Genomic DNA, 27,547 nt, shown 5'->3' with positions numbered 1-27,547 from the left:
CTGGACCCACTCTGGGTCTAAGTGGGCTCAGCTCTTGCAAAAGTTATAGGAAGGTCACATTTCCTAATAACCTCCTGAGCCTTTGGTGAGGAAGTGGGCATGGAGATTCATACCATGTGACCCAAGTTAGTGACAGTCTGAGTGATGGGGACCCAAGGGCCATTCCCCAGTGGGGAGAACAAACACAACCCCCGGGCTTCTCCTTTCCTGGACCCAGACTCCAAAGGAGGTACACGAGTGCACTGAGACTGGGACAAGGACAGCCCCCCGAAGGCCTCATTTGGTCTGAGGCAGGGGATGGTTCTCCACCTGGACTTGGTAATGACCTCACTCCCCTCAGAGCCAATAATTGAAAGCAAGGGGTGTGGTAGGTGCAGCGGGAGAGGTTGGGGGACTGAGAGGGTTCCCTGAGAGGCTCAGCTTCCATGTGGGGGGAGGAAAATGATTTCTCCTGGCTTCGGCTCCATCTCACCAGGCACCCACCCGGCCTCTCCTGCTGCTAACAAAGTGCCTTTAATTAGCAGCCTAATAAAATGCTCTTAATTGGCAAGAGCCAATCAGGATGAAGAGAGGTCTCCTCCCCTCAGTCATTGCTGATGGTGGTACAGCTATAGGTTTCAAGGGGAGAGGGATTCCAGGCCCAGCCTTGCTTTAGGAAAGTGATTTCAGGGCTGAGTCTTCCAAGGGTGTGCCCTAGACCCCAGTCTTCCTAGAGAGGAGCGATTTGACACTGGGTTTCAAGGTGAGACCCATAACCCTCCCAGGCCCAGCCTCTGCTCAATTTTGGGCTCAGGAGTCCAGCCTACAAGTGACAACTGAGTAGATGCCAGTGGCCACAGGAGTGTCCACTGACTCCTCCCCTTCCCTCTCCTTAGCTCTTAGGGAGGAGACTCCAGTGTGGTCTTGGGCAGTGTGAGGAGCCCTTTTTCTTGTTCCTCAGGTTCCTCATTTGCACAACGTCAGGTGCACCTGATGCTCTGACATGCCTCTTGTTCTAGCACTGGGGCCCTGTCATCTAATAGTCTGAGAATGCTCTAATGACCGCAGTTGTCAATCCAGGTACAACAGGCACAACAGGCTGACAGAGCCAGGGGGCCTCGTCAGGCAGGGAGGACCACCACTACTAAAAGCCCATAGATGTAGAACAAGGATGAGTTACTTTTACTGAGGTTCCTGCTTGTGGCACTAGAGGGGAAGAGGGAACGGTCTGGCTGCAACCTGGTACTCACTTCCCTAGGTTTGATTTAAGAAGGGAAGGAGGGTGGGTTTCCCCAGTCAATGCTCCCTTCATTTTTTTTTTTTTTTTGCGGTACGTGGGCCTCTCACTGTTGTGGCCTCTCCCGCTGCGGAGCACAGGCTCCGGACGCGCAGGCTCAGCGGCCATGGCTCACGGGCCCAGCTGCTCCGTGGCATGTGGGATCTTCCCGGACCGGGGCACGAACCCGCGTCCCCTGCATCGGCAGGCGGACTCCCAACCACTGCGCCACCAGGGAAGCCCCCCTCCCTTCATTTTTATAGCTTGTTGGAATCTCTCTTGAAATTACTCCCAAATGTGAGCTCTCCCATCTTGAAACTGATCAAATGGGATGCCAGGGAAACCCAAGTCTTTTCACCTAATGAGGTGGCAGAGGAAAACTTAAGTTCTGAGCTCAGGTTGGTAGGCCAAGGCTATAGTGACCAGTTCCCAAGTTAGACATCACTTTTGGCTTCAATTTAATTCAACATGGAACACTAATTGTATGCCTGGGTTCCCTTCCCATACTTATTCATACCCATTTGGCCCTGTCTTCTCTCAATATTGCTTTCTCATGTCAGATTACCTTCAAAAGGTCTCTGTTTACTCCCTCAGTTTCTATATTGAAAAAGTCATTGTCCTCTTCGTGTTGGTGTAAAGAGATAAGACACCCAGGACAGTCACTTTAATCTTATATTTGTAATTTAAGTTACTTTTTTTCTGAACAGTTAAAAACAAAACAAAACACACTGTATTACCATGATCCTAGGTTGTGAACATATAGGTACATTGACTACACATCACCATAACATAATCACAAAAGTCAAAGCAGTCAGTACTGAAGAGTCTAGAGAATAAAGGCTGAGCCAACCGAAAGCTCTCAGGGAGGCTCACACTTGTTGCCAGGCCTGCCCCATAGCTGGAGTCCAGTGAACATCCGTCAGAACAGTCTGTGTTGGGCTTGATTTGGGAAAGTGTTAGTATCCTTGGTACCCAGAGATCTAACCCTTCCTGTTGGTCTTTTCCATCAGTGTCCAAGAAGAGAAAGGGACAGAGGGGAGGTGAAGCTTTATAATGCTGTTTACTGCACTGACCCTTAAACACCCACACAGCCACCCAGGAACCAGTTGGGTGGGCTGGAGAGATGTTGGCAGGTGTCATCTGCCTCCAGGAAATTTTAGGTCATAGGTACTCAGTTTCCAACAGAAGAGGTTTCTGGATTTCAATGCATTAAGTTCCACCTGGAATCAGCAGCCATAATCATGCTTTTTTGGTTTCTCTCCTCAGTTCCAAGGATTCTGAAGTCACAAATGAACTACAGGTAAAGGAACAAGAAGAGAAACTCAGCTTTAATCTACTAAGAGATGGCTGTCTTTTCAACACTGATTATGTTGAGCCTGTGAATAACGTAAGGGGCTGTGGTCTGCCAGCGATCGGCTATGTGGATGAGGCCCGGGGAGATAAACTCAGCCTGCAGGTTCAGGTACACTTGGTAGAAGTGAGGGTTACTCTAGGAGGGAAGAGAGGAAGGCAAAAAGAAGCAAGGGCACCTTTTTCTGTTCTCCAGCTCGGGGAAGTCTGCTGAACTCAGAGAAATGAAGGAGGAGATCAGAAATACGGATTAAAGTCATATGGCAAACCTGATCATCAAACAGGTGGTAGGCATCGAAGCATCCCTTTTGACACTGGAAGTACTTTGGATTCCTCCAGAATCAAGCTTGCAGCCTAGCCTCTCTGGCCTGCGCTGTTCTAGGCAGGAAGGTATTACCATCTAAGATGCCAAGAAGGTCAACAATACAAAGGTGTCTAATTCTGGGGAAGAAAATTTTGCCCTAATTATTCTAATATTCCCCCCACCACTCCACCGCCAGCCCTGTGTTTCCACGTACAACCAAGTGCTAAGTAAGAAACAGACCAACCACAGCTATTCAGACCAATGGGTACCAGGAGACAGCAAAGGAGAAGAGTGCATATTTTCTTCTCTTCAGCTTTTGATTTTACAAAAGAAAAATAAAAAGGATTTTTCTTACTCAAGCAGAAAACAGAATGATTTAGGGATTCCAGGGTCTTTCCCAGAAACAAGCTATGAGGGCCAGACTTTATTACTTGTCAACAGAATCCCAGAGAGTCCCTATCTCTGAAGTTTCTGGTGAAGAGTCATTGGAAAGAATTTTGCCAAGGGACAAGTGTAAAAGGCCTCCCACTCACAATTCATGTCCATTTTCAAACTGCACATTAAGAAAGTAAAAGGATGTTCTCAGCAGTGGAAATACACACATATGTAGCAAGGCATGCTGGTTTTGTCCAAGGAGCCCCAGTGTGAACAGAGAGCTCACAAGTGCCCACAGAGTAACCAGGTGCAGGGGCATGCACACGCTCCTTGCCTGCCTTTGAACAGGATTCCTCCCATCTTTATGAGATGTTTCTTTCAGGCCTAAATTGGAATTTTAGTGAGAAGAGACTAATCTACAATGGGGACATTTCATTTCAGAGCCCAGAAACACCTTCAGCTCCTTCTCTACCATTCCTTTGGAGGTGTTGAGACTTCATTTCTCTTGTCTTTTTAAAAAGGTCAAACTTTATTTTTATTCTAGCCCAGTTGGGGATTAGTGATAATCGATTCCCACTGAAATCATGCAGAGATGGTAAGTGGCATTTACCTTCTCTGGAAACAAACTTCTACTTACCTGATTATTTCTTCTACAATGAACTGGTAAATGACCCCCAGGAGCTGAGAAATGTGACCGACAAGTTTTTCAGACCACTTAACTTCATTCCCATTTCCGTGAGCAGCAGAGGACAACCTGGAGAATATCCTCCATAGAGCTAATGGCTCCAGACTGCAGGGTTCACCCTTGATCTCATTTATGATGTACTGGACAAGCTCCTGTCAACATACCTTCAACTGAACCTAGATGAGAGAGCAAAACCCTGGGGACCAATGAATATTCCATGGTTCCACTTCCGAATAGCAGCATATAAGAGAAGGACTGGTAAAGTTATGGCTATTGGACAATATTTTGAAATAGCTCAAAATCCATGCCTCTTTAATGCCTGACCTGGGATGGCCCTCTGCCTCATCTATAGCAAAATCCTTAACCAATCAAAAAGCCATTAATAGTCAACACACACACACACACACACACACACACACACACACACACACACAAAGTCAAGACAATAGACAAGGAACCCTGATAGTGGCTAAATAGAAGACATACATCTAGCATGTGGGTATTTGGTAAGGAAATTATATTCAGAAAATACTGGGTTGGCCAAAAAGTTCCTTTGGTTTTTCTGTAAGATGTGGAAAAATCCGAACGAACTTTTTGGCCAACCCAGAATTTCCCAAGCAATGACAATCATTTCACTGGGAAATGTTTTCTGACTATAACCTGGAACTAAAAGCTTAAAAGCACTCATAAAGCAGGAAAGGGAAAATGCATATGCACAATCTGCCTCTCAGTACGTAACAAGATTCAGTCTGGGCATATTTTGGGAAGAGGATTCCTTCTGGCAAAGCAGAGGAAAGAGTGAGGATGACCCCCCCCCCCGCCCCCAACTAAAGGTGGCCTGGCTTTGAGGTCGCCTGCAACAGGATCCCATTCTGAAGTTTTTACAGCAGCTGGTTAAAAGGGGCCTTTCTTTTACTCAACTGCTTTGATATAACGGAAACAATGGGCCTGTCTGCTCAGCTTCCAAGGGAAGACTTGGAGACTGCCCTGTGCCCATTGATGGGTGTGTCTGTGCCACACAATATGGCTGGTGAAGGCCCATTCCTGCCCAGGGAAACAAGCCGGGCACATACTGATAGTACTCCCTGTGCCCCCAGGTTGGGGGGCACACGTGCCCTGCACCTGAAGCCTCTATAGCTGATTTTGAAGTGGCCAGTAAGCCTTGGCTCTTCCTGAAGTCCATTTATTTATGTTGCTCACCAACTGCCAGAGGAATTTTATTGGGGAGAGTGGAGAGTAAAATAAGGCCAAGAGAAGGAAGAAAAGGAAAGAGAAGGCATTTCTGTGCCATTAATAAACCCTGTGTGCCAAACTTCACCCTGATTCTCTCTCTGGCAGTTTTGCCTTTCATAAATACCAGGTTTGGAAAAGCAGAAGGAAGGTTCTGCAGAGCAAGGTTGAGATGATTAGCTTGATTTTTGAGAGACAATATTTACTGGCTTAAATGAAAAAGACATCACCTTTTAGTCTTGACCACCTGGTAAGCTAGCCTGATCATGGTCTCGGCAAAGATACAGGCACGCCTGGGTACTTGCAGGCCCTGATGAGGAAATCAGAGATGCGAACCATTATGCAGAATGGCTCTGGCCATTTCAACCCCTTCTGTAGGCTGAGCCTTAGCAGTGATTTAAGATGAAGTACGCTTTTTATTACACATCTAATTGTTAATGAGAGGAAATGCAATCAGCAACTCCTTTCCACACTCTACATGGAATCGAGGAGACTGCTGAGTCCAGAAAAGATGTGGCCATTGAAGGAGCCCAGGAAATTTCTGCCCCTCCCCCCTTTTGTTTTGGGGGCGTGGGTGGGTGTTACAAGGAGAAGAGAGAAGAGGTGCAAATACGACGACAGTACCATGTCTGAGAATCCATCGTCGCCACATAGGGTCACTTGCAGCAAAAGCCTGGGTTTGAAATTCTGACTGAAGGGTACTTAACTCTTCTAAGTATTGCATTTTCTCATTTGCCTCATGGTAACTGAGGATACTTTCTTCACACTCTTTCTTCTCAGGTGGAGCAGATAAACATGTTGAAGGGGAGTGGGAGAAGGGGCAAGAGGGACAGAAACAGAGAAAGAGATGGAAGGAAAGAGGCCCAGATCTTCCAGGGTGTACATTCTTGTTTTCTTTCTTTCTTGCCCCAGAGGCTACACAGACAGCTGTTTCCTCCTAAGCACAGTGGGGCTGGGCAGATCTTGCCAGGTGCTGGGTATTCTTGCAGTTTACAGGGAGACACTGGGTGCCGTCTGGCTTGAAGTTGTATCCCCTGTCCCTTAGAAGCGGCTCTCTCCCAGTAGGCTCCATAGGAAACTAGTTCTTCTGCTTAACGGCAAAGCAACAGAGATTCTGGCAAAACACTAAATATATTTATGTCATCTCTGTCTGGAACCAAATGAGGAAAAAACAGGAGCAGGAGGAAAGAAGGAGGGGAGGTGGGGTTTAAAAGTTCCAATCATTCACAAAAGATAGAAGACATCTTCTGATAGCAGCACGGAAGCAGTCAGCTGTGCTGAGTAAACCATCCTGGGTCGACTGCAGACCAGCTGTGTCCCAACAGGAGTCTTAAAGCCCTGCTCCTCAGCTAGTCCGGGGAAAGTGGGTGGTAGTTTGATTGTTACTGTTGTTGCTCATCCTGGTATTGGCAGATACGTTAAATACCGCAACTTTAATGAGTCCTGTGCGAAAACAGAGCACATAGTCATTAATCCCTTTTCCTATATTTCTCACTTTCTCTAAGAGGAAAAGAATATTAAACTAGCTGTCAATTGGGGGAAAGGCTCAGGGGTCCTTCCTAATGCCCGCTTTCTGTCCATGCCATGCAGGAGCTTCTGTCAAAGGCTACATGGCCTGTTTGGGGACTCGGCAGGGCTCACTGACATGGTCAGGGCTGTAGTGCTCATGCAGAGTGACTCTGATATCTAGAGATTAAGAGTGACTATGGTGGGTGTAGCATCAAGCTTTCAGCTGCTCCCTATAATGGTAGAGCGGGCGAGGACAGCTCTGCGGCTCCAGCCCTTAGCAGCCATGAACGCAATGTGCCACTAACAAAAGTGGGGGAGTGAGGTGAGGCCATCTGGTTGCTTGGCTGGAGGGGACTGGCAGTGTAGATGAGGGGAGAGCCTGATTGTTAGATGTGTGCTCTAGAAGTGCTCCTAGTACCTTCAAGGACAGGTGTGTAGGTGGTGTCTGGAAATGTGGCCTGGAGATTAGGCAGAGGTTGGGACTACAGATACAAATTAGAGATGAGAGCTGAAGCCTCGGGAAGAGATAAGGCAGCCAAAGCAGGGAACTCAGATAAGGAAGAAAAGCCCGAGACAGACTCTTAGTGGATGTCTATGTTTTAGGGGTGAGAGAAAGAAGGAGACATAAATAATCAGAGAGCCAGGAAGAATATTAAAAAATGACAAAATGCCATCAAAATCTAAGGAGGAGAAAATTTTGGCAAAAGGAGGGGGTAGGTACATGACGACTACAATATTAATACTAATTAATGGCTTTTTAGTGAGGGCCTGTTATGTGCTAGACACTGTGCTAAGCACTAAGAATTTTACATATAACATTTCCAGGGGATCCTCACAACAGCTCTGTGTGGTAGGTATTGCAACTCTCGTTTTACTAATAAGGAAACTAAGGCTCTGGGAAGTTATTTGCCCAAGGGCATGCAGCTAGGATTCTCACCTAGGCCTGTCTGTGTGCCTTGGTTGAGGAAGCAGTGCATCCTCTGTGAGAGAAGTGAGCACTGAAGCGAGCCCAGCAGGGCATGAAACACCCTGGTCAGAAGAACCACTATAGAAAGATGTGCAGAAAAGTGTACTAAATGTGTACTTCTGGCACAAGAACGGAGGCAAGTATGGGAAACAAGAAATCACAATAATGGCAATCCTCCCCAGTAGCTAGTACAGTTTTCCCAAACCAGTGATTACCTATATTTGAACTGGTTAGGGCACCAAGTATGACCTAAATATACCACGGCTATAGATTAAGATGAATGTTAGGATCTTTTCCTGCCCCAGAGACAGGATGGAGACTTGAGTGGGAGATTATATGGAGTTCTCACCAACTCCAGAGCTACTTCCAAGGTCAAAAAATAGTTCTTTTCTTTTTTGGAGGCAGTAGGGAATGCGGATAAGGATAAAAGAAAAGCTACCTTTTACAATCAAATGATACTGACAAGGCAGAGCTGTGAGAAGGCAGCCCGATATTTCACCAAGAAATTTTTCCTTTCACACATTAGGTTATCTACTTGGGTTAAAGGGTCTCCATTAAAGGTGCTAGCTTAATCTGGGAATTACAAAGCCATAGGCTTTAGAGTCAATACTCTTAGTTTTGAAACTGATTCAAATCTCATTTTATTTTCTTAAAAATCCTACTAGATTACTGAGGCAGGAATATTAGTTCTACTACACAAGGATCATCTAGATCTAGTTCAAGAATCATCTAAGAACTGAGGCTGGCTACCTCAACCAAAGGCAGTGTCCAATGTGCAGCCCCCAGCCCTGTCTCATGGTGTCAGCTCCTGCTTTACAGGACTTGGAGATATAAAGGGCATGAGAAGCCTCCATGAACTCACAATACCTTACAGCCAATGTTCCATTTCCTACCCACAGTGCTATGTTCACAATTCTTTTTCATACCTGGGCAAGTCTGAGGTCAGTGTATGATTATTTATCTGGAGATATAAGTGTATGTTCGAGAAGGGGAGCGGGGGGGTTCAGCTTGGGCAGCTGGATCATTTAGGAAGTCCCAGATGAGGATTGTGTCATCATGTGAACTACTGACAATCTGGAATTCATCAAACTGGAGTCGGAAAACTCTTCCAGAATGCTCCTAAAGAAGCAGAAACAAAACTTTTGAACTACTCGAAATCAAAAGGACACAAATTCAGCAACTTGTCAAAAGGAGTCTATGGAAAGGCTATGCTGATAGTTTTCTCTACCATTTAGCTGTTTCAAGAATACAGAGAAAAACCTCAACTTGGATTAAAGGCAGGATGGAAAAGTCAAATATTGGGTAGTTGATTTCATATACAATCAAAGTAATATTTACTAGAGCTGATACATGTCAAATAGTACACTAGTTTCTCATTACTAACTCTCCTAGACTCAGGCTGAATGAGAACATTCCTCAGTACCTCCCTGGGTTTATCCTCTTCCCTGTATTTCTAGGATTCTTTTACAATCAGAGGCCAAGGACCGATGAGCAATAATAACTAGTGTGCTGGTATATAGTTATCAATTAACTCTCCCCAATTTGTAAAAGCATTTGCACATTTTATGGTCTAAAAATCTCTATCCTGGCTAATTTCAAGCTACCCATCTGAGTTCAACCAGCTTGCAAAATTCATGAACGTCTAACAATTGGCTCTCATAAGCAGGTATAAGCCTGTTTCACTTAGAATAATGTCCTCAAGTTTCATCCATGTTGTAGCATGTGACAGTATTTCCTTTCTAAGGCTGAATAATATTCTATTCTATTCCATTCTCTCTCTCTCTCTCTCTGTGTATGTATGTATATATATATATATTCACACAAACACACCACATTTTGTGTATACATTCATCTATCAATGGATACTTGGGTTGCTTCAATCTCTTGGCTATTATGAGTAATACTGCTATGAACATGAGTATGCAAAGATCTCTCTGAGATTCTGCTTTTAATTTTTTTGGATATATACCCAGAAGTGGGAGTGCTGGATCACACAGTAATTCTATCATTAATATTCTGAGGAGCCACCATACTGTTTTCCATAGAGACTGCACTATTTTATATTCTTTACAAGATGTAAATTAGCTCATTAGATAGATGAGCATCTGTGTTCATAAGACATACTGGTCTGTAGTTTTCTTTTCTTGTTATATCTTTGTTTGGTTTCAGTATTAGGGTAATGCCGGCCTCACAGAATTAGGTAGCAAGTATTCACTCTGCTTCTATCTTCTGGAGGAAATTATAGAGAATTGGTATAATTTCTTCCTTCAACATTTAATAGAATTCACCAGTGAACCCATCTGGGCTTGGTGCTTTCTGTTTTGGAAGGTTATTAATTATTTATTAAATTTCTTTAATAGGTATAGGTCTGTTCAGAATGTCTATTTCTTCCTAAGTTGTAGAAGATTGTATCTTTCAAGGTATTGGTCCATTTCATCTGGGTTATCAATTCTGGGGGCATAGAGCTGTTCACAGTATTCCTTTATTAGAATCCTTTTAATGTCCATGGGATCTGTAGTGATGCAAAGTTTAATATCAAAAATCAATGTAATACAGCAATTAACAGAATAAAGGTGAAAACCATATGGTCACCTCAATGGATGCAGATAAAAGCATTTAACAAAAACCAACATCCAGGGCTTCCCTGGTGGCACAGTGGTTGAGAGTCCGCCTGCCGATGCAGGGGTTGCGGGTTCGTGCCCTGGTCCGGGAAGATCCCACATGCCGCGGAGCGGCTGGGCCCGTGAGCCATGGCCTCTGAGCCTGCGTGTCCGGAGCCTGTGCTCCGCAACGGGAGAGGCCACAACAGTGAGAGGCCCACATACCGCAAAAAAACAACAACAACAAAAAAACCAACATCCATTCCTAATAAAAGCTCTCAGCAATCTGGGAACTGAAGGGAACCTCCTAATCCCCTGATAATGTATCTATGAAAAACCTATAGCTAACATATATCTATATAAAAGTATATATAAAATGGTAAAAGACCAAATGCCTTTTCCCAAAGATAAGGACATCCACTCTTACCAATTCTTTTGAGCACTGTACTGATGGTCAGTACAATAAAACAAAAAAGAAAAATGGAAGGTACACAGGTTGGAAAAGAAGTGTATTTGTACATATTTGCAGTGAACAATCCAGAAATCAAAAATTTTAAATACCATTTATAATAGCATTAAAAATAACAAATACTTAAGGATAAATATGACAAAAGATGTATAAGACCTTTACGTTGAAAGCTATAAAACATTGCTGAGAAATTTTAAAAGACCTAAATAAATGGTCTTTATTTAGAAGAAAATTTAATATTGTTAAGAAGTCAATTCTTGCCAAATCGATCTAGATTCAACATGATCCCAATGAAAATCTCAGCAGACTTTTTGTTGTTGAAATTGGCAAACAGATTCTAAAATTCACATGAAAATTCAAAGAATCCAAAATACTTTGAAAAAGAACACAGTTGAATGACTTAACACTACTTGACTTAAAGGGTTATTAAAAAGCTGCAGTAACCAAGATAGTATAATATTGGCATCAAGATAGACAAAAAGAGCAATGGAACTGAGTAGGTCCGTAAGTAGACCCACACATATATGGTCAATTTGTTTTTGACAAAGCTGCTATTAAGAAGAAAAAGGGGAGGGCTTCCCTGGTGGCGCAGTGGTTGAGAGTCCGCCTGCCGATGCAGGAGACGCGGGTTCGTGCCCCGGTCTGGGAAGATCCCACGTGCCGCGGAGCGGCTGGGCCCGTGAGCCATGGCCGCTGAGCCTGCGCGTCCGGAGCCTGTGCTCCGCAACGGGAGAGGCCACAACAGTGAGAGGCCCGCGTACCACCAAAAAAAAAAAAAAAAAAAAAAAAAAAAGAAGAAGAAGAAAAAGGGGAAACAAATCTCCAAAGCCATTAATGGTATCTTCTCTATGTCAGGCAGTTGTTCTACAGCAATAAATAAACATAAAAATCTAAAAAAAAAAAAAAAAAAAAAAGAAGATGACGAAGACGAAAAAGGAGAGTCTTCTGAATAAATGGAGGTGGAACAATCAGATATCCATATGAACTTTGATCCATACCTTGTACCATCCGCAAAAAGTAACTCAAAATGAATCACTGACTAAAATGTAAAACCTCAAAGTATAAAACTTCTCGAAGAAAATAGAGGGGAAAATCTTTGTGACTTTGGATTAGGCAAATAAATTTTTTTTTAAGATATAATAGCTAATAACATAATCCCTAACAGAAAAATTGACACACTGGACTTAATCAAAATTAATTTCTGCTTTTCAAAAGATACTTTAAAGGGAATAAAAAAACAAACCATGGACTGGAAAAAAAATATTTGCAAATCACATACCTAACAAAGGACTTGTATGCTGAATATGCAAAAGAATCTTAAAACTCAATAATCAGAAAGCCACTCAATTTTTAAAATGGGCAAAACATTCAAACACTTCAGCAAAGTAGATATATGGATGGCATATAAACATATGAAAAGATGCTCAACACTGGGGCTTCCCTGGTGGTGCAGTGGTTAAGAATCTGCCTGCCTATGTAGGGGACACAGGTTCAATCCCTGGTCTGGAAAGATCCCACATGGCGTGGAGCAACTAAGCCTGTGTACCAACTAAGCCCGTGTACCGCAACTACTGAGCCTGTGCTCTAGAGCCTGCGAGCCACAACTACTGAGCCTGTGTGCCACAACGACTGAAGCCCGTGCGCCTAGAGCCCGTGCCCTCCAACAAGAGAAGCCACCTCAATGAGAAGCCTGCACATGGCAACGAAGAGTAGCCCCCACTTGCTGCAACCAGAGAAAGCCTGCACGTAGCAATGAAAACCCAATGCAGCCAAACATAAATAAATTTTTTTTAAAAGTCCCCCTTTAAAAAAAAAAAAAGATGCTCAACATTATTAACATTAGGGATATAAAATTAAGATCACAATGCAGTACAATGACACACTTATTAGAAGGATTCAAAAAAGACTGTACTAAGTATTGGTGAGGATATGGAGTAACTGGAACTCTCATGCACAGTTGTACTACCATGTTAAACTGTACAATGCTTTGGAAAACAGTTTGGCAGTTGCTAAAAATATTAATAATATGCTTACCATGTGACCTAGCCATTCTGTTTCTAGGATTTATCCCAGAGAAATGAAAATATATGTTCATACAAAGACTTGTACATAAATGTTTATAGAAACTTTATTTGTAATAGGCCCAAACTGGAAATAACCTAAATTTTCATCAATTAGCAAATGGATAAATAAATTTTGGTATAACCATACAATGGGATACTCCTCAGCAATTTTCAAAAAGGAAAATTGCTCTATATGAACAACATGGGTGAATCTCAAAATAATTATGCTTTGTGAAATGAAACAGGCAAAAAAGAGTACATACTGTTATGATTACATTCATAAAACACTAGAAAATGTAAACTAATCAATACTGACAGAAAGAAGATCCGTGGCTGCCTGGGGATAGGAGCAAGGAAAAGTGGGGTGGGATGGGAAGGAGGGATTACTATGTAATAGGGGGCATAAGGATATGTTCATTATTTGGCTGAAGTGATGTTTTCACTGTTTTGTACATACGTCAAAATTTAGCAAGTTGTATACTTAAATATGCTCATGTTATTGTATGTCTATTATACCACAATAAATGTTTTTAAAAACTTAGTAAGACAACTCAATAAATAAATGAGGATGAGATGTGAAGACACTTCAAAAGAAGCACATGAAAAGATGTTCTATACCATTAGCTATCACAGAAATGTAAATTAAAACTACAACCACTACACACCTACTCAAATGGCTGTAATGTTTTTAAAAACTGACAACACCAAGTCCTGTCAAGGATGTGGAAAAATTGGACATTCACACATTGTTTAGTGGAAATGTAAAATGGTTTGCATTCGCAAACTCCCAAAATGCTACTTTGGGAAACAGGTTGGTAGTTTCTTTTAAATTTAAATATATATTCAGAAATCATACTCCTAGGTATTTACCCAAGAGAAATGAAAGAAAAAAATGTATATACAAGAGCCTGTATGGGAATGTTTTCAGTATCACCAAAGACTGAAAACATTCCACATGTCCTTAAACTGGTGAATGAATAAACAAATTAGTTCATCCATACAATGGAATACCACTCAGCAATAAAAAGGAACAAAGTATTAACACATGCAACAATGTGGATGAATCTCAAAAGAAGTGAAAAAAGCCAAGTGCAAAAAGCTACATAAATATGATTTAATTTATATGACACTCATAGCAAAACTATAGGGACAGTTGCTAGGGGTTGAGGACAGGGGATTAATATGAAGGGGTATCATTTTTGGGGTGATGGAAATGTTCTATATCTTGACTGTGGTGTTTACACAATTGCAAAATTCATAGAAGTACACTAAAAAAGGGACAAATTTTGCTGTATGTAAATTATACTTCAAAAATCAAATGAATTAAAGTACACACTTTAAAAAACCATGTGTGAAACATGCAGGTAAAGCAGGTCTGGTGCTGTAAGAATGAGCTTTAAATCCAACAAGGGAGACAAAGAAATGCATCTCCCTCTTCTCCAAAGCAGAGGCTGCCTAAATGTTGAGAGTCAGGATTCAGAACACTGGGCTTCAAATGCTTGCTCTCATCTTTTCCCTGAATTGTGCAAAAGATTTGTCCTCCCTGGTGCCCCACCTAATCTTTTTCTAGTGGAAGCAGCTTTCAAACCTTAAGCCATTTTCTGATCTGGGCCTTTGGCTAACACCACGATAAAGAACTTGGTGCTTTTGAGGTGACATTCTTCCTTCTATGTCACTTCTTTGCCCAAATATCAAGATGTTTGGGCAAGGGGGTATATTAGTATAAAAGAGACGAGATTTAAATTGCTGCAGGCGGCATGCCTTAAACAGGAAGCGTAACTCAGGGGCTGACCAGGGGGTTCACACAGACTCCCCTGGCACTTTTTGCAGGCACAGGTGTGCAGGTCCTCAGATTCTGGACAGGTTCCAATTGAGTAATTATGTTCTCTCTCCCTAAGTACCCCCTACTGTTTCTGGCGGATAGAGAATTCTTATTCACTTCCTGTACTAAACTGTGTGTAGAGCTGCCGTGCAGCTGTTGAACAGCTGCCACATTCTTCTCCATATACAGTCTCTAAAGCACTTTTGGATGAAAGGCAGCTATATAAACATATTTTATTGTCATGTATTGGTTGCCTTTCCACTTAGTAGTAGGCTTTGTGAAGTTCCAACTATCAAATCCAGCTCTGTATTCCACAGCACATCAATGTTAATTTCTTTCCCTTCCTGCTCCCCAAACCCCTCTAAACAATAAGGCTCTTACCACAAGGGTCCGTAGACAGAGAGTTCCTGCAGGAGCACGGGGGTCCAAAGCAGCTACAAGATCCCACACCTTAATTTTTCTAAAGATCAAAAAGGGGACAAAAATCTTAGTTAAAAGCAAAATTAAGGGAACACAGGAAGAACAGTAAAAAGTCATGGCAATAAATATGTACGGCGAAGATAGTTTATAAGTGCAGCTCACAGAAATATACAAAAACTTTTTTGTTTTGGAGACTCAGTCCTTGCATTCATTCTTAAAAGTGGAAAATGTACGTGATTAACCTAAAAACGAGAAACAGGTTAGCTTTAACCAAACTGAATAGAGTGAATGGTAAAGTTACACCATACTTTGGGCCAAAAGGAGTTCTTATATCGATACATTAGAACTCTTAATGATAGAAGAGATCACTTAGACCTAGAAACCTATAACTCTGAGGCATCTTCTTTCTGGTGAATTCTAAGAATGGCTCACGTCACACATATCAGAGGACTGGGGTCCATTTAAGAGCTCTGGAGTTGATATAAGCAAATCCTCATATTTTGATTTAAATAAGAAAAGTATAGCTCTTCTATAAATCAAGTATAGGTCATGTCTCCTCAAGGTAAGTATTAACAACAGAAAAAACCCAAGAAAAGTGGGTATAGATCAAAACCAGGGCAATGAGAAAATACAACCTTGGACTTATCTGGAACATGTCATCATACCCTGAACAATTTCCCAAGGGTAGAACAGTGATGGCTGACTCAAAGCAGAGGAAGTGGGTCTCTTAACACTTACTGCTGCTGCTTGAGTTGTCTTAATATATCAGTATAGCCAGCTCATAAACTAAGATAATGTTGTAAGTTAGTTTCTGATATTTACAAAAGCTGCCAGGGACCTCCTTGGTGGTCCAGTGATTAAGACTCTGTACTCCCAAGGCAGGGGGCCTGGGTTCGATCCCTGGTTAGGGAACTAGATCCCACATGCCACAACTAAAAAGATCCCACGTGCTGCAACTAAGACCCGGCGGAGCTAAATAAATAAATATAAAAATAAAATAAAATAAAATAAAAAGCTGCCAATATTTGAACTGTGACCTTCTACTTCCCCAAATCAGGCACCTTGATGAGGAGAAATGATAGAGAGCACTTCATAAGTGAATACACTTTTGTAAGAATTTACTATGTGCTTATTAGCATTGCTGGACATGGGATCTATCCACAACATGAATGGACTCTATGACCATTCGAAATCAGACTAAAGGAAAGTAAAGATTACTTAACTCATTGTGACTGAAATGCTAGAAGTGAGGACAAGAGGGCTGTACTTTTAGGAATCACTAAGAGGGATAAAAATTCAAGACTGTACCATACTAAGCGCCACCCCACCCTCAAGATATTGCCCGCCAATGTTTCAGCTTTATTAATAAGTCACTATTTTATATTCATATCCTGATATAGTGGGTTTACCCAGTTCTTTGCTTTATACGGCAAAATGGATAAATATATAACCAAAAAGCCAAAATATTAATGAAATTCATGAGCAAACAAGTACAATTAAATGATTGGGAAGCATATTTTAGAAAAGAGTAAACAAAGGAGAGGTGAATATATGGATTAGACACAAGAAATATTGTATCAGATTTTTTCTGTGATATCTATAATCTTTTAGAGACAAGGAAAGGTTATATTTAACATTCTAAGGCAGGAGGGATTAACAGGTAGATTTTTAAAAAATGCTGTTAGCAAACTCACCCATCATAGGCTCCACTGACTATCCTCTTGTTATCGAATCGAATACAGCGCACCAATTCCTCATGGCCTTCTAACACTCGTAAGCATGCACCACATTCTATGTTCCATAATCTAAAAGAGAAAATTGAGTCAAGTGAATTTTCAGGTATTCTTTTCTAAGCTTGGAATGTTATAATAACATACTTCATACGTCTTTTAAAATATCCAAAAAATAAAATCAATCAACACTCATACACAAATGTATTACTTTCAGTGTGATTTATTTCTTTTCTGCCGTATAAGCAGAAAAATGTACGATTTAAGTTCAAATATGCAGTATATATTTTCAAAGCACCAACCTTCATATAATTCTGTAATCAGGGTCACCAAGGAATATAAAAGATGAATTCAATGTACACAGTTGCCTATGAAGGAAATGACCAAGCCAAGAAAAATAATGTTTCCTAAAATCACAATTACTAAGAATGAGACGCAGTATCAGTGACATCCTGCCCTCACAAAGTATGTCCACCTTTGTCACTGAGGACACTCTCTGCTGTCACCCCACTGTCCAGGACAGTTTTTCTCATATAATGGAAATGCAAAGTAAGTTCTCAAAAACTTTTATATACTAATTTAAATTATGTATGCTTTCTGACCAATCCAAAGGATTTCTAGGAGTGATAATTTCCTTAGATATAACAATATCTATCTGTTTTTTCAATAGCCTTTTCATTCCTTAGTACTTCTTTGAAGGAGGGGGAGAGGGTTGATAAATCTTCCAAATTCTATTCATATGAGTGTCATTCATCTTCATGAAGGATAAATACCAAAAAGTACTTCAATTTGTGGATTCTTCATAATTTTTTCATAATTTCAAAGACTGGTAACTCCCTGGCTAATTATGTAATGCTAAGAAAACAAAATGCACAATTTCTAGCAGGGAAACAAATCTCTTTTCTTTTTTTAGAACAGTGGCAAAGAGAAAAGGCCTTTAGCTATTTATTAGCACTTTTCAACTGCAGACAGGAGAAATTTAAAGAGAAGGGCCTTCAGCCTCCATTTTTATCTCTCTTGCTCACTTCCTCTTTCAAGCAGTTCTTTTTAAATAGGTCTATATGGTGATAAAACTATTACAGGAAGGAAACACATCAACAAAAGGCTTTGCTATGCTGCCTCTCTGCTTGGGGCAAACTTTTGATCTGTAAGAAGCTACAGAAACTGAAAAATGTTTTATTATAAACTTAACACAGTTGAAAATCTGTTTGATCTGTGCACAAACAATGAATGGCAGGATAACAGTGATCCCTTCTGGGCAAGGGCACCTGCTGCTCACCTGATAGTGTTGTCAGATGAGCCACTCACGACCAGCCTGTCTCTGTACTGCAAACAGGCAATTCCGCGTTTGTGTCCATTTAAGGTCCTTACAAATTCACAAGTACTTGTGTTCCATACCTGAAATAAAAATAGCATTTGGCAGTTGATCTGGTGCTTTTACTAGTAAAATCTATGGCAACTGGAGTTTTTGGGAAGCAGAAAATAGGACTGAATAGGGGGAATTCAACTTTTCAAACCAATCCAAATCAAACCAAAAAATGACAAGTTTAATTCATAGTAATATACGGCTAATTTGTAGCTGGCTGCTATCACATGAGAATCCTCAAACTGATGTACTCTTATGGGGTTAGTCTGGTCTTGCAGACAAATTTTCTTGAACCTAAATTTACCCCTGCCCTTTTCATACTCACCATTATTTATAGGAATAAAAACCTAATTCAAATTGTCACACAACCTATCTCACTCATTACCTTTTTACGCATAAACTAGTAGTTGATTTAAATATTAAGTATTCTACAGTGAGGGTTAAGTATGAAACTGCCCTTGAGCAGATTTCCACATGAACTTCCCTTTTCTAAGTTGGGGACTTACTGAAAAATGCCTTTTTACCTTTATAGTCCTATCCCCAGATGCAGAAACGATGTACTTGTCATCAAAGTCCACGACATTGACTGCAGCTCGGTGTCCAACAAGCACCCTCCTGAGGGTGATGTCAGTTGGGGAGGCCATATCCCACACCGCAATGGAACGGTCTTTGGAACAGGTCACCATCATGCCATTATTGAAACGCAAGTGCAGAACTGCTTCACAATGGTGAATCAATGTGTTTAGCATTTCACCTGTATTTACATCCCACACCCTGGAACAAACAACATTAAGGTTATCCGAGATTGAGGAGGAGCTCATGCTACAATCTATTACAAGTATTGGACCACCTCACTCCCCACCCTTCCCACCCTATTCTCATAGTTAGTGTTACACCCTACTTTCCTTCTGCAGCTCTGAAGTTGAGCTGAGTTAAAGTGTACTGATGGATCATGGGGAAGTGGTAGACAGAGGGCTGGACTGGGAGAGAAGGAAGAGGAAGGGGATGGGATGCTGTCAATGTGAAATCTGGGCTAGTTTCAGGGGGCTGGAATGAGGTTGCAGCGACCATCACCAGAGAATTGGCCACAGACTTCAAGATTATCATATACCTTCTAACATTCAATCTGTTACATTTTAAACTGGGAATCTGATTAATAATAACTACAGCACTGGTGGTCCCACAGACAGCCCTCAGGTCCTAGACTGACATAGGCCAAGAAGCTTCCCTAACAGACTGACTTAGTACTATGGATTTGAGTTTGATGATGCTGGACCTTTTCACCACATAGATCAAGGCCTAAAATTATCTAGACTCTAAATGTAAGGCCCCATTTCTGTGCTTTAAATGAGTGTAGGGATCAAGAACAGCCATCCCAATATCAATATGGGCTTCACAGCAGAGTGTGTGACCCTTGGATAGCTTGAGAATTTTTTGTGAAGGTATATTTTACTTTGATCACTCTATTTTTGTATATTTACTTTGTTTTTTACAACACATTTTATTTCTTTTTTCAGTTTAACCCTCTTTTAGAAAATCATTTTTTCCCTTGTCCTATAAATGATGTTAGCCTTTACAATCTTTCAGCTTCCTTGAGGCACTCCACAAGCACCAATAAATGTTAAATGTTGATAACTCTAAGAACAGAATTTGCTGTGCCTTTAAGTCAAAAGACAAGAAACAGGAATGGCCTTTTCTATTCACAGAGGATAACTTGGAATGGTAAACATTTAGCTTCAGAGAATCTAACAATGCAGTTAACTGCTTTTTTCCCTATTTTTTTAAAGTTACTTTTGATGCATTATGTTTGCTAAATCCTTTAGCTCAAGGCAAAATTCCTAACAGAGGTTTCTAGTAGTGCTGCTAGTACCCAGAACTCAAGCTACAGTGGACTCCAGCAGCATAATGGCTGTGTCATCAAATCACTAATGCCTCTGGAAATTGAAGGTCCCTCCCTGAGTGAAGCTTGCAATTAAAAACTGCAGGGACAGCAGGGGAGGGGTTGACAAAGAGAGAGCTTTGCTCACCTGTACACATTTTAAAGGAGATACGCATGCCTGTACTACAGTTATAACCACTTGAAAGGAAGGCTTCATTCCATTCATGTCATTCCCCCATGAGGTGGCTTTTGTAAGAAATGCAAGGTATACCAAGTTTCTGTAATAGATGATTCCCCCAAATCAAAATAGAATATGTAGTTTCTTTTTTTTTGTAATTAAAATTCTTTTTAATTTTTAAATATTTATTTATTTATTTAGGCTGTGCCTGGTCTTAGTTGCGGCACGTGGGATCTAGTTCCCTGACCAGGGATAGAACCAAGGCCGCCTGGATTGGCACTGCAAACAAAGTCTTAACCACTGCACCACAAGGGAAGTCCCTGTAGTTTCTTAAATGTACAAAAATGTAAACTTACTGTAACCATTCCTAAATCAAGTTTTCTGGTTTTAGACTGACACAATGATGGGGAGAGCTGGTGGTTTATTCTTTTTTGGTTATGAAGTTTCTTAACTGTGTTCATGCAAATACATACAAAATTACTATCTAAGACAGAACAGAGTGAATCTGATATTTCAGAGTTCAAAAGATCATTTGAAATTTTCTACCTGACTGTGGAATCCGATGATCCAGTTATGATCACCCTCTCGTCATACTGGAGACACAGGACAGAACCTGTGTGGCCTGTGAGAATTCGCTTGCATTCCAATGTGCTTTTATCCCAGATCTAGGATGGCAAACAAGATCCTTTTGATCATTATGATAATGGGGTGCTGCAGAGACTTGCTGGCTCTATTATGTGTTTGATTCCCCAAAAGAATCAAAGCCCGGAGTAGTGTGGAATGCATTCTTTCCTATACGTATAGCTAAGCACCTATATATATGTGGCTTCAGTACTAATGCAGACTTTATCCTTTTCATTAAGGAACAGCGGTAGCCTATAATTATGTGAAGGCCAAAAGAGTAATAGCCCATTCAGTGCACTTCAAGAAGAGAATTTAACCCTAGCCCTATCCACTTGCATGCATTTCTGGAGGGAAGCAGGCATTTTTCCTTTAAGGAAATTTTGGCTTTTGGACTGGAAACAATCTAAAACTCTTACTTTCTGGAAATACTGCTTAGAGTTTATGCTTGATTGCTTTATACTGTGGTCGTCCTCACCCCTTCTGCTACCTTCCCATAACTGAAGAGACCTCACCTTGATTGTGTTATCTCGAAGGCCGCTTACTATCTTCTGATCATCATACTGTAAACAATAAACTCCTTTGCTTGTTTCACTTCGGCAGTGGATTCTCTGTAAGCTATGTCTTCCACATCTCCAATTAGATTCTATTGTCTGAGACGAAGGAATGGTAAAGAAGCAATAATTAGGAGAGGACTAGAACTAAGCTCTCATCTGACTTTCATGGTAACCAATGACAAATGCTCAATGCTTTACTCTACTGGATATATAAAACTTAAGGCATTTTTTTTAAAAAGCCACTATTTAACGCTGTAAAACATTTTTCCATGTGCAAAGTAATTAAAGATTTATTTTCTAGAACTCTCCTGTATATAACTCGTTGAACTAAATAATAAACCTGCTAGAAAGAAGAGACTGTTCACCAACAGAGGGCAAGCTATGAACCACATGAGGTTACCTACTCAGTGCTCATCTTTCATTTGTGGTGGCCATTTCTACCAGTGAACTTCCACAGAGGCTCAATTCAGAAGATATTTGAATAATGGCTTATAAGTGCAACTTTAGCAGTTTCACTGCTGTTATCGTATTCTCTCATCTATTTATCTATCAGTAAACAGTTTTTAAAAGCTTAAAAGTTTTTTTGCCTGGGAATTTACTATATTTTACCTATCCTACTCACTTGTAAAGAAATTGATTTTTAACCCACACAATAAACCCTAATGGGTTTGCTGTAGCAATGCTGTTACTGAAGAATGTTGATGATTCTCTAGTATTTGGCAAATACCCAAATATACATAGATTCTTACCTCAATATCTTGTATGATTTTAGGATAAAGTGCTCTATAAAAAGAGTTGGGAGGAGCATTCCCATCAGGAGGTTTGTTTTTGAATAAATACTGTCCCCTAAAAAACAACAAATATTTCCCAATAAAAATCATAATATTATACATTTACAAGGAACTTCCTATTTCTTCAAAGTGTTTTCACAGTTACCATTCCATATAATCTCCATAACTAGCCTGGAGAGGTGTGAAGTTAAGCTCAATTTCAAGAGTCCATGTCAAGGAGGAACTTTCTGGGCTCATAGGAACTCTGCCAACATTGATTTGCTTTTGGGTAAAACATGATGATTTCTAGTATAGAACATCAGAGTGTCAGGCCTTCAGGAATATTATGTCAATAGACAAATGGAATGCACACATTCAGAATTCATCTACTGACAATCAGACCACTGTACAGACAGATTCATTGGCCTTATCTTTTGAAAATTTTGTTTGTGATAATAACTACCACCTTTGAACTAGGCACATGCCCCAAAGACTTTTTCCACTGAGTAAAGCTGTGCCAGTGTCAGTGGAGCCTAGCATTGTGCGCAGCAGGAATGGCTCTGTCACAGAGATTACTTTTTCTAGTCTCCAGTTATATGGGGTAAGGTGTGTTGGCGGCTCAGGCACCCAGGCTGCTGGTGATCAGTGTAGCTGTGCTTTAAAAGGAGCAATTTCGACAGAAAACAAAGGGACCACAGGAGTGTCCAGCAGCAATTATGAAAGCAGATTAAAAAAAAGAAATGCCTAAGAGCACTGTGCTGTCCAGTCTAAGGCACAAAATTGACTTTCACAGGTGTGTTCCTGGCTATGTACATACATACATGGATTTTATTGCCTTTCCTTGATTCCAGTGAGCAACATTTGTTAGCACCTCCTTCCTTATGACAGAACATCTCTGGAATACTCATATCCCAAGCTAGATCTTTGCTACAAAAAAAAATCAGTAAATGGCAATCACTTCCTGCTGGGTAAAAAATTTAATTCCTCATCCTGAAGTTAAGAACCCACCAAACACGGTGTGCAAGCTAGTAAACCCCACTATGGGTGTACTAATTGCTGTTCTCATTGGCACTGTGCCTTGCAAAGTGGAGATAGGCAGAAATGCCTCTGAGTGTAATCCTGGCACCAGAGAAATCATGTTTTCTCTGGGCCAGTCATCCACTCCTCCCTCTATAGCTCCATTACAAAATAATTAATTGTTCAGTGTCTCTAGGAGCACTTCTCTCCTGCCCTCTTCCTATTATACACCTTGAAAATTAGTTGAGAAAATTTCCTATCAGGAAGGTAGCTGGCTCTGACTTCTGTGTTGATACAAAAAGGGTAATCTGCAACAGAGAAGCTAAAACAATAGTTTTTTTTTTTTAAAGGGACTAATAGGAACAAAAAACATGATATATCAACATAAAGAAAAGGGCAAACAAGACACATTATGAAATAATTTGGGCTTCAAGATACACTTCTCTGAACAATATTATTCTATAAACATATTGCAGGCAAACAGATTTTGAATGAAGAGGTTCTAATCTGGTTAATAGGGAATTTCTCTGGCGGTCCAGTGGTTAGGACCCGGCACTTCCACTGCTGGGGGCCCGAGTTCAACCCCTAGTGGGGGAACTAAGATCACGCAAGCTGCACAGCTCAGCAAAAAAAAAAAAAAAAAATCTGGTCAATAATTACAATTTAATAGTTTCAACGTCAACATCCTTTAATGAGGTAAGAATCACTATATTCATTTGGCAGATGAAGAAATCAAATGTCAGGGAGGTTAAGCAACTTGCCCAAGGTCACACAGCTAGTGAGGAGACCTGGGATCTGAATCTAAGTCTGACTTCAGAGGCCACACTCTTAATTACTTTATATCTCTGGTGGGTTTTTTGGTTTGTTTTTTAAATTTTTACTTATTTATTTATTTTTGGCTGCATTGGGTCTTCGCTGCTGTGCGCGAGCTTTCTCTAGTTGCAGCGAGTGGGGGCTAACTCTTTGTTGCAGTGTGTGGGCTTCTCGTTGTGGTGGTTTCTCTAGTTGCAGAGCACAGGCTCTAGGCGTGCAGGCTTCAGTAGTTGTGGCACGTGGGCTCAGTAGTTGTGGCTTGCAGGCTTAGCTGCTCCACAGCATTGGGATCTTCCCGGACCAGGGCTCGAACCCACGATCCCTGCATTGGCAGGCGGATTCTTAACCACTGCGCCACCAGGGAAGCCCTAACTACTTTATTGTCTCTCAATGCCCACCATTTCTCAGAGATTCCTGTCCTCCTTTTAATCTCTGGCAATCGTATACAGGCACCCCAGGATTTTCTTCATATGCAATGAAACTATACCATAAGGAAAAAGAAATCATACAAACCTCTGATCTCATTTTCTACCCCACTGTATTTATCACACCTTGCTAAAGTATTTGAGTTTCTTTGAATCAAAGGTGCTACAAAAAAGGGTGGCTAAGTGTTGAAAACTGGTTTCTCAGTCTATATTTATTTTGTAAGTCAAAACCTTTTATGATGGAAGCTCTTTGACAACAGGGACCACTTCTATTGAAATGCCTAGTACTTCTGAGAATGTGAGGACATGATAAATGCTAAATATTAAATTCAGAATGTTATCATAAAATGTGATCTGCTGATTAAGAAAATGGACTTTTCCCAAGTGGTCTTTTATTATACTTTTAAGAGTTACCATTACTGAGCAGAGAGAATATTCAGTATTATTCAAGAGAGAAAATAAGAGTTCATGTCCTAGGGGCAGAGTGTCAAATTCATCTAGATATAAAATACAACAGTAGAGTGGAAATTAAACCCAAAGCTTTTTTAGAAAACTGTATTTATTTATTTTTGGTTGGAAGAAATGGAAGAAACTTTCAAAGACAGTATTTGGGGAAAGGTAGTATAACAGACTTTATTGACAAAGGAGGCTTGGTTAAGACAACCTGCAAGAAAAAAATGAAAAAGTGATCATAGATTAATTTTTTTTTTAAGTGGGGAAGGACAACTAACACAGGAAGAAAGGCAACATGTAAAAATAAGCAGCCACAGAATGTGAAGGGGATAGTGGAGGCGATCTTCATGGGGTGAACAAATATTTGAAATTTCATGGGTCTGTATCAAGCTGATAAATACGGCCAAAGACAAAGGAATATAGTCAGAACTCTGAAGGATCCTCAAAAGAGCAGGAATGGGTTTCTGTGGTTGAAGAGATAGAGGGAAAAGTGATAATTGGTGCTGAATCCTGAATTATTTCTCAGCTATACCTTCACACACCCTTTTAAAAGGCCAAAAAGCCGTCTGGTTCAATGATCTTACTTGGTTTTTTCTTCTGTGTAACTAACATAATAGATGCCAACCCTAAACAAAACTGTGGAGCCTACATTTATCTTTGGCATTTTCACATGTATGTGTCAAGACCTGTCCATCTACTTCTTGTTCTCCCTGCCTTCAAAAAAAGAGACTTTGTAAAGTCTCAAGGTGTGATAAAGGCTTATTGTCATTTACAGTCCAAATGGGAACAAAGTACATTTTAACAGGGAACAAAACCTTTATAGCTATGGGAATAAGTCTCTACAACTGAAATTTCAGGTCAGGACTTATTTGGAGGGGAGTTTTTTTTCATTTTTTTTTTTCTTCCCCTGAGGGGTGGAGGAATATTCCTAGCTGCCCTAAAATTTTCCCATGTAAGCAACTGCCTCCTCTATTTCTAAGGCTCATCCTGGCATGCTTAGCAAAATGATGGACTTCGAATGCCATACAACTATATACTTTTTTTTATACAATATAAAGAGTTTATTTCCAAATTATGAAATAAGTTATGAAAGGTAAGATTTCTAGTTTTCTATATAGTGAAATAAATGAGAATAAAGAAAACATATTCGGGAAGGAGAAATAATAACTTTCACTTATGCAATTTTTACATAGCCCCAAACTGCCTGGCGTTTGCTTCCTAATTTAATTGAATTTGGGAGAAATTTTAAAGTCTTCCTAATAGCCAGAATGACAGAAATCTCTTGAAGCACTTGGTATAATGTTTAGAGGTCATTATGTTTATTATTCTTTAATGAATTTCAAAGATGCAAAAAAAGTAAGGGAGCTGACTATATTTTTATGAAAATTGCTAAGAAAAGCTGATCCTCCATTCTTAACTGTTCTGTATCTCTTTATGATCCACGATAAACAATTCATAAAATTAATTGCTCAGGATATCACTGAGCATACATATGCCTGCTGGTGCATATCTCCCAACTAAAACATTTAATATGTCACCTTTATTTTATTTATGAAATATTCACACCCAACTTTCTTATAGTGACATTATAGAGACATCCTCTGAGAGAAAATTATATATAGAAGACATCTTCCAGAAGTTCTAATGAAATGGTACCATTACATTAAGAGAACAACAAAATTGGTGACTATCTCTTGGGCTGCTAACTATATAATGCCTTAAGGGATTCAGGATTAAGCAGTAAAATCTTGAGAAAATATAAGAGTCTTAAAAAGAAACAATGATTTATACTAAATTCCAATCTTCCCTCTTTCTGATGGCTTGAGTTCTTATTCTAGTTGGGCATAAAAATAATTTTGATTACAAAGGTGATAAAACACCACAGGCAAGGGCTGAAGGCAAGAAATCTGAAAAAGAAAATAATTATTTGTTCTGGATTATTTTAGGGGAAAGCTAGATCTGATGGCTTCTGTGTGATTCAAAGCCATCTACTTGCCTTATAAATTGCCCATCAGCCCTTTTTCAGGATACCAATCTCTGCCCAGAGAACAGAACGCTTCAAATAGAATGGCTGGCCAGTTTTTTAATGATTTTTTGCAAAGCAGTATTAACACATTATTATGTCACTTATGAGTGACTGGTCAGAAGAAAAACTGTCAAGTACACGAACAACTATTTAACATTTTTTGCTATAAAACAGCAAAATCACTGTATCAAAAGATAAGTGGTCTCATGGCTCCCAATAATACTGTATTCCAGAGACTGAAAGGCCAGGTCCTGAAGCTCTGTAACAGTAAGAACGTTAAAAGCCTCACCACCCTCTTCGTTCTGCCAGGCCTCTCCACAGAGAATCTGTCCTGACCATTCTCTCGATGAGCTTCTTCCATAACATGCCATCAGATGTCACTCGGTACCATTCCTTGCACACAAGTTCAGCAGCACATAGTGATTTGGCATCCAGGTATGACAGAATGTTCTCAGCGATGTGATCTAAACCCCGAGCTTTCGGTCGGGGGAGGAGGCAAAGAAAAAGAACATAGATAGTGGTGAATGATTTTTTACAAAAGGTCCTTTAAATCAGAACAGCATTTATTCTGCTATGAAGGCACATTACTGTCCCTAGTGTGGTCCAGTTTCTTTTTCAAACAGACTGGGGTAAAATGAGTGTCAATAATTTTTCTATAAGGTT

General features: G+C 40.4%; 1 protein-coding gene across 14 annotated transcripts in view; it reads right to left on the bottom strand.

Moving 5' to 3' along the window:
• Positions 1–1,914: 1,914 nt before the first annotated feature.
• BTRC (beta-transducin repeat containing E3 ubiquitin protein ligase) overlaps positions 1,915–27,547 on the bottom strand; it is a 184,464-nt gene continuing 158,831 nt past the window's right edge. For 13 of the 14 annotated variants that reach the window (XM_033425813.2, XM_004268474.3, XM_033425817.2 and 10 more), the window contains 10 exons: positions 27,174–27,360; positions 22,130–22,226; positions 21,339–21,476; positions 20,749–20,867; positions 18,670–18,919; positions 18,059–18,177; positions 16,744–16,854; positions 15,011–15,089; positions 8,602–8,794; positions 1,915–6,642 (listed from right to left, as the gene is read on the bottom strand). In XM_033425813.2, coding sequence (XP_033281704.2) covers positions 8,633–8,794; positions 15,011–15,089; positions 16,744–16,854; positions 18,059–18,177; positions 18,670–18,919; positions 20,749–20,867; positions 21,339–21,476; positions 22,130–22,226; positions 27,174–27,360 — 1,262 coding nt within the window. In that variant the 3' untranslated portion in view covers positions 1,915–6,642; positions 8,602–8,632. The remainder of the gene's footprint in view (positions 6,643–8,601; positions 8,795–15,010; positions 15,090–16,743; positions 16,855–18,058; positions 18,178–18,669; positions 18,920–20,748; positions 20,868–21,338; positions 21,477–22,129; positions 22,227–27,173; positions 27,361–27,547) is intronic. The other variant, XR_004482645.2, reaches the window with a different exon arrangement.

The sequence above is a fragment of the Orcinus orca genome, chromosome 14, assembly GCF_937001465.1.
Source record: "Orcinus orca chromosome 14, mOrcOrc1.1, whole genome shotgun sequence".
NCBI classification, from domain to species: Eukaryota; Metazoa; Chordata; class Mammalia; order Artiodactyla; family Delphinidae; genus Orcinus; species Orcinus orca.
This window is presented reverse-complemented; position numbering and strand designations above follow the sequence as displayed.